Source organism: Cebus imitator, unplaced genomic scaffold (genome assembly GCF_001604975.1).
Source record: "Cebus imitator isolate Cc_AM_T3 unplaced genomic scaffold, Cebus_imitator-1.0 Scaffold82, whole genome shotgun sequence".
NCBI classification, from domain to species: domain Eukaryota; kingdom Metazoa; phylum Chordata; class Mammalia; order Primates; family Cebidae; genus Cebus; species Cebus imitator.
Genome location: NW_016107397.1, coordinates 3517341 through 3524335, shown reverse-complemented (window position 1 = coordinate 3524335; position 6995 = coordinate 3517341). Strand labels below are relative to the sequence as shown.

Sequence of the window (6995 nt, the reverse complement as noted above, 5' to 3'; positions counted from 1 at the left end):
TTTTTTGAGATGGAGTTTTGCTCTTGTCAGCCAGGCTGGAGCACAGTGGCGCGATCTTGGCTCACTGCAACCTTCGCATCTCGGGTTCAAGTGGTTCTTTTGCCTCAGCCTCCCAAGTAGCTGGGATTATAGGTGCCTGCAACCATGCCCAGCTAATTTGTGTTTGTTTAGTGGAGATGGTGTCTCACTGTGTTGGCAAGGCTGGTCTAGAACTCCTGACTTCACCTGATCCGCCCACCTCAGCCTCCCAAAGTGCTGAGATTACAGGCATGAGTCACTGTGCCCGGCCAAAAAATTTTAAAATTAGCTGGGCATGGTGGTGCACACCTGTAGTCCCAGCTACTTGGGAGGCTGAGGTGGAGGGATTGCTTGAGCCCAGCAATTGGAGCTGCAGTGAGCTGTGATCTCATTACTGCACTCTAGCCTGGGTGACAGAGACCCTGTCTCTAAAAAAGAAAAAAATATATATCTTCCCTTCTTTCTTTCCTCTCAGTCTGTATGATGCAAACATGCAGCTTTGACATTCCAAATGACCTCTGTGGCTGGACCTGGATCCCAACTGCCTCCGGGGCCAAGTGGACTCAGAAGAAGAGGCCATCGGGAAAACCAGGAGTGGGGCCTGAGGGCGACTTCTCTAGCCCTGGCAGTGAGTAGCAGCCATGCTTCTGTCCCTTGACTTTCTGAGTGACACACCTTACCATAATTGCCCTGGGACAGTCTGGCATGAACCCCTACAGCTTCAAGCCTCTTATGAGCTCACGTTTCACTCAGGAAGCCGATTCCAAACACCCGGCCAGCCTCCCTGATCACCATCCTGCAAGCTCTACCTAGCAGACCCAACACAGCCAGTTGCTCATCTCCTTTCCCTGGTACCTTTCCTCCTCCTCCTGTTCCTCTTCCTCCTCCTCGTCCTCCTCTTCCAACTCCTCCTCTTTTTTCTGAGACAGAGTCTTACTCTGTCATTCAAGCTGGAGTGGAGTGGCACGATCTTGGCTCACTGCAACCTCTGCCTCCGGGGTTTAAGCACTCCTACTGCCTCAGCCTCTTGAGTAGCTGGGACTGCAGGTGTATACCACCACACCTGGCTAATTTGTGTAGTTTTGGTAGAGACTGGGTTTCATCATGTTGGCCAGGCTGGTCTGAAACTCCTGACCTCAAGTGATCCATCTTCCTCAGCCTCCCAAAGTGCTGGGATTACAGGCATGGGCCATCACCTCTGGCCCCTTTCATTCTTAATTCATTCAAGAAATACTGAGTGCCTACAGTGTGCCAGGTGCTGTCCTAGGCACCTGAGATACACCAGTGTACAAAACAGACAAGGAGGAGTAGGGCAGGGTAGCGGGGGACAGTTACCAAAACAAGTAAATACAGTGATAAGGTGAGCGGTGCTATTGGGAAATAAAAGTTGAACAAAGTTGGAGCCAAGTGCAGTGGCTCATACCTATAATCGCAGTCCTTTGGGAAGCTGAGATGGGAGGATCACCTCAAGTGACCTGCCCACTTTGGCCTCCCAAAGTGCCGGGATTACAGGCATGAGCCACCACCCCCAGCCGTGAGTTATCAATTATTTATTTATTTATTTTTTGAGACAGAGTCTTGCTTTGTCACCCAGGCTGGAGTACAGTGGCTCAGTCTTGGCTCACTGCAACCTCCGCTGCCCAGGTTCAATTGATTCTCCTACCTCAGCCTCCTGAGTAACTGGGACTACAGGTGTGTGCCACCACGACCAGCTAATTTTTTTTATTTTTAGTAGAGACGGGGTTTCACCATGTTGGCAAGGCGGTCCAGAACTTCTGACCTCAGGTGATCTGCCCACCTTGGCCTCCCCAAGTGCTGGGATTACAGGTGTTGAGTCACTGTGTCTGGGCAAGTTATCAATTTTAAATAGGCTGGTCAGAGTAGGTCACATTCGGGACACATTGAGCAGGAACTTCAAGGAGATGAGGGAGTGAGGCCTGAAAATTATCAGGCGTAGTGGAGGACATTCCAGGCCAAGGGGCCAGCTGTGCAAAGGCCCTGAGGTAGCAGCAGGGCTGTTGAGGAAGGATGGGATTGAGGCACAGCAAAGAGTCATGTGGCCGGGATGAAGAGGGTGAGCTGAGACCCACATGAGAGGCAGATCACATAGAGCCTTGAAGTTCCTTGTCAGGACTGTGGCTTTTCTATTCTGTGTGCATGGGAGCCTTTGCAGGATTTTGAGCAGTGACTTGACCTGATTTTTTTTTTTTTTGAGATGGAATCTTGCTCTGTCTCCCAGGCTGGAGTGCAGTGGTGTGATCTCGGCTCACTGCAACCTCCACCTCCTGGGTTCAAGCGATTCTCCTGCCTCAGCCTCTCGAGTGGCTGGGATTACAGGCGCCCGCCACCACACTGAGCAAATTTTTGTATTTTTAGTACAGATAGAGTTTCACCATGTTGGCCAGGCTACTCTCGAACTCCTGACCTCAGGTGATCCACCCACCCTGGCCTCCCAAAGTGTAGGATTACAGGTGTGAGCTACCATGCCCAGCGGATCTGACTTATTTTAAAAGGATTTTTTGTGTGTGTTGAGGATCCAATCAGGTGAACAGGCAAGGGTCGGTGCAGGGAGGCTGTTGCAAAAATCCAGGCAATATTCTTTCCTTTCTTCCTTCCCTCCCTCCCTCCCTCTTTCGTTTTCTTTTCTTTTTTCTTCTTTCCATCTTTCCTTCCTTCCTTCTCACCTTCTCTCCTTCCTTCCCTCCTCCCTCCCTTCCCTGCCCTTCCTGCCCTTCCTTTTCTTTCCTTCTTTTCGATGGAATCTCCCCCTGTGGCCAGGCTGGAGTGCAGTGGCATGGTCTCGGCTCACTGCAACCTCCACCTCCTAGGTTCAGGCAATTCTCCTGCTTCAGCCTCCTGAGTAGCTGGGATTACGGGCATGCGCCACCAAGCCTGGCTAATTTTTATTGATTTTTCTTCTTTTTAGTAGAGATGGGCTTTCACCGTGTTGGCCAGGCTGGTCTCGATCTTCTGACCTTGGGATCCACACACTTTGGCCTCCCAAAGTGCTGGGATTACAGGCATGAGCCACTCCGCCCGGCTGATATTCTTTCTTTCTGTGCACTAAAATCTGTCTCTAGCTTCTTTCCACCACCTCCCTGTGCTCTCAGCTGAGCTTCTCTTTCTCTTTCTACTGTTGACTTCTTCCTTTTGTCTCTCACACAGCATTCACTTTCTCTCTCAATGTTCTCCACACACCCCACATTTCCAGCCCTCACTGAGCCAAGCATTGTAGGTCAGACATAGAGGGTCCTGCTTCCTAATTTGCTTTCTGAGTTTATACTTCTTATTTTTGAATTAAAAAAAAATGTTTTAAAAAATTAGGCCAGGTGCGGTGGCTCATGCCTGTAATCCCAGCGCTTTGGCAGGAATTTGAGGCCACTTGAGGCCAGGAATTCAAGACCAGCCTGGGACATATAGTGAGCCCTCATCTCTACCAAAATTACAAAATTAGCCTGGCATGGTGGCGCACACCTGTAGTCCCAGCTACGCAAGTAGGCTGAGGCGGGAGGATCAACTGAGCCTGGGGAGGTTGAGGCTGCAGTGAGCCATGATTGCGCCGCTGCACTCCAGCCTGAGCGACAGAGTGAGACTCCCAGAAACAAAAACAACAACGAGTTAGCACCCAAAGGACAGAGTTCTAGTTGCTGCTTTGGAGAGGGTGCACGGTGTTTTCCATGGCAGTGCCGAGTCCTTACCCAGCCCAGGCATTTCTGGGAAAGTTGAAGACCTCAGTCTGTTGGGACAGGACCACCTCGGCGCTGCCTGATTGTAGGCTGCTGTTTGGGCTCCCCAGGGACAGGTCCCCAGCCTCCTCAGGGCCCTATCTCTGTTGCCATCTTCCCTCAGTTCCCTCCACCCCACTTCTCCGGCCTTTTCCTTCACAGGTGGCTACTATATGCTCCTGGACCCAAGGAATGCAAGAGCTGGGCAGAAAGCCATCCTCCTGAGCCCCGTGAGCCCGTCCTCTGGCTGTCTGAGCCTTTCCTTCCACTACATCCTCTGGGGCCAGTCTCCTGGCGCAGCACTCCACATTTACGCTTCAGTCTTAGGTTAGAGCAGATAATTCATGGGATTTACACTGAGCTGCGCACATCTCCGAGGGTTGGCTTGTTGCGAAAACATGGGACATCCCTCAGGGTCTAGGGAGGTCTGGAATATGTGCGAGATTATTCCATGATTTATTCCATGAAGGGGAAGTCATGACGGGGAGGGCACTGAATTATGGCAAAATAGATAAGTAGGTTGTGCTGGCCCGGCACGGTGGCTCACGCCTGTAATCCCAGCACTTTAGGAAGTCGAGGCGGGTAGATCACCTGAGGTCAGGAGTTCGAGACCAGCCTGGCCAACATGGCAAAACCCTGTCTCTGCTAAAAATACAAAAATTGGCCAGGCATGGTGGCACATGCCTGTAATCTCAACTACTCAGGAGGCTGAGGCAGGAGAATCACTTGAACCTGGGAGATGGAAGTTGCAGTGAGCCGAGATTGCACCACTGCACTTCAGCCTGGGCAACAAAGCAAGACTCCATCTGAAAAAAAATAAATAAATAAAATAAAAAGGAAGGTTGTGCTTTCATTTGGTTTTAATATTCCCCAACTATGCCTTCTCATCCTCATCCTCCCGGGTATAGTTCAAAGTCATTTCCCTGTCCTGTTAAGCTCACTTCTCTCCAATTCCTTCCCTTTAGGGAGCATACGGAAACACACTCTCTTCTCAGGACATCCTGGACCCAACTGGCAAGCTGTTTCTGTCAATTACACAACTGTGGGACGGATACAGGTGTGGAGAAGCAAGGGGTCGGGTCCTTGCACATGGTAGGCACCCCACAGTTGAAATAAATTGAAGGGTCCAGCGCTGTGGCTCATGCCTGTACTCCCAATACTTTCGGAGGCTGAGGAGGGAGGATTGCTTCAGGGCAGGAGTTCAAGATCAGCCTGGGCAACATAGCAAGACCCCATCTCTAAAAAAAAAAAAAAAAATGAAAATTGGGTAGGCATAATGATGTGCACCTGTAGTCCCAGCTACTCAGGAGGCCGAGGTGGGAGGATCACTTGAGACCTGAAGGTCAAGGGTGCAGTGAGCTATGATCGTACCACTGCACTCCAGCCTGGGCAACAGAGCAAGACCCTGTCTCGAAAAAAGAAAGAAAGGCCGGGCGCAGTGGCTCAAGCCTGTAATCCCAGCACTTTGGGAGGCCGAGGCGGGTGGATCACGAGGTCAAGAGATCGAGACCATCCTGGTCAACATGGTGAAACCCCGTCTCTACTAAAAATACAAAAAATCAGCTGGGCATGGTGGCGCGTGTCTGTAGTCCCAGCTACTCAGGAGGCTGAGGCAGGAGAATTGCCTGAATCCAGGAGGCGGAGGTTGCGGTGAGCCGAGATCGCGCCATTGCACTCCAGACTGGGTAACAAGAGCGAAACTCCGTCTCAAAAAAAAAAAAAAGAAAAAAAAAGAAAAAAAGAAAAAAGAAAGAAAGGAATTGAGGGTCTGGGCACAGGGAGTAGGGGTTCTGGGACCTGAAATGGAGTCGAGTCACATCAGGGGCTTGGGGGTGTGCGGTGTATGTTCACTCCTGGCCCACTCTCCGTTTCTCTCCAGTTCATCGTGGTGGGCGTTTTTGGAAAGATCCCCGAGCCAGCTGTGGCAGTTGATGCAGTCAGCATCGCTCCTTGCGGGGGTAAGAGTGGGCCCTGAGAGGCCCGGATCTCTCAGAATCTGGGGTGGGTTGGGGGAGGGCTGGAGAGTGTCACTCAGCTTGCTCAAATCTCCTATTTTGATTCCCCAGAGGGCTTTCCTCAGTGTGACTTTGAAGATAGCGCCCATCCCTTCTGTGACTGGGTCCAGACTTCCAAGGATGGTGGACATTGGGTCCTCGGACATAAAAACATATCCATCCACGGCATGGGCCCCTCGGGAGATTTCCCTAGTGCAGGTAAGGAGATTGAGGAGCACTCACACCAAGGAATTCACTGAATCTGCTCCCAGATAGGGGCCTGGCTGCTGTGATTGATGGGAGAAGTTGTTTCAGGTGGTGGGACGATGAGTCCACAGGTGTTTATTCCGAAACTGCCATGAGTGGGGACTGTGGAGATAGCAGAGTAACTTAAGGATTCTCAAGACTGTGAGGTCACTGAAATTCTTGAGAAAACCCAGGCATCTCACTTCATGGAGCCCCAGGCTTCAAAATCCACCACCTCATTTTCAGTCTAGACATTTATGAGGAGCTTATGCCTGCAATTCCAGCACTTTGGGAGGCCGAGGAGGCAGGAGGATTGCTTGAGCCCAGGAGTTTGAGCTCAGCCTGGGCAACATAGTGAGAACTGCATCTCTACAAAAATTTAAAAAAGGTTTTTAAAAAAATTGTTATTTATTTATTTCTTTTGAGACAGAGTCTCGCTCCATCGCCAGGCGCCAGGCTGGACTGCAGTGGCATGATCTTGGTTCACTGCAACCTCTGCCTCCCGGGTTCAAGCAATTCTCTTACCTCAGCCTCCCGAGTAGCTGGGACTACAGGCACGCACCACCATGCCCAGCTAATTTTTTTTAAAAAGTTTAAAAAAAATTAGCCAGATGTGGCTGGGCGCAGTGGCTCACGCCTATAATCCCAGCACTTTGAGAGTCCTGGGCAGGCAGATCACAGTGTCAAGAGATTGGGACCATTCTGGCCAACATGGTGAAATCTCATCTCTACTAAAAAATAAAAAAATTGGCCAGGCGCAGTGGCTCACACCTGTAATCCTAGCACTTTGGGAGGCCAAGGCAGGCAGATCATGCAGTCGAGTTCCAGACCAGTCTGGCCAACATAGTGAAACCCCATCTCTACTAAAAATAGAAAAAATTAGCCGGGCGTAATGGTGTGCACATGTAATCCCAGCTACTTGGGAGGCTGAGGCAGGAGAATCGTGTGAACTCAGGAGGCAGAGGATGCAGTGAGCTGAGAGCATGCCAGGCAAGAATGTGAGACTCTGTCT

At 50.8% G+C, this 6995-nt stretch overlaps 1 protein-coding gene across 1 annotated transcript in view; it reads left to right on the top strand.

The window, feature by feature from the left end:
• ZAN (zonadhesin) overlaps nucleotides 1-6995 on the top strand; it is a 62536-nt gene that overhangs the window by 4606 nt on the left and 50935 nt on the right. Inside the window, exons 6-10 of the mRNA XM_037740393.1 lie at nucleotides 494-646; nucleotides 3906-4070; nucleotides 4709-4800; nucleotides 5623-5701; nucleotides 5810-5956. Of these exons, the coding sequence (XP_037596321.1) occupies nucleotides 494-646; nucleotides 3906-4070; nucleotides 4709-4800; nucleotides 5623-5701; nucleotides 5810-5956 (636 nt within the window). The remainder of the gene's footprint in view (nucleotides 1-493; nucleotides 647-3905; nucleotides 4071-4708; nucleotides 4801-5622; nucleotides 5702-5809; nucleotides 5957-6995) is intronic.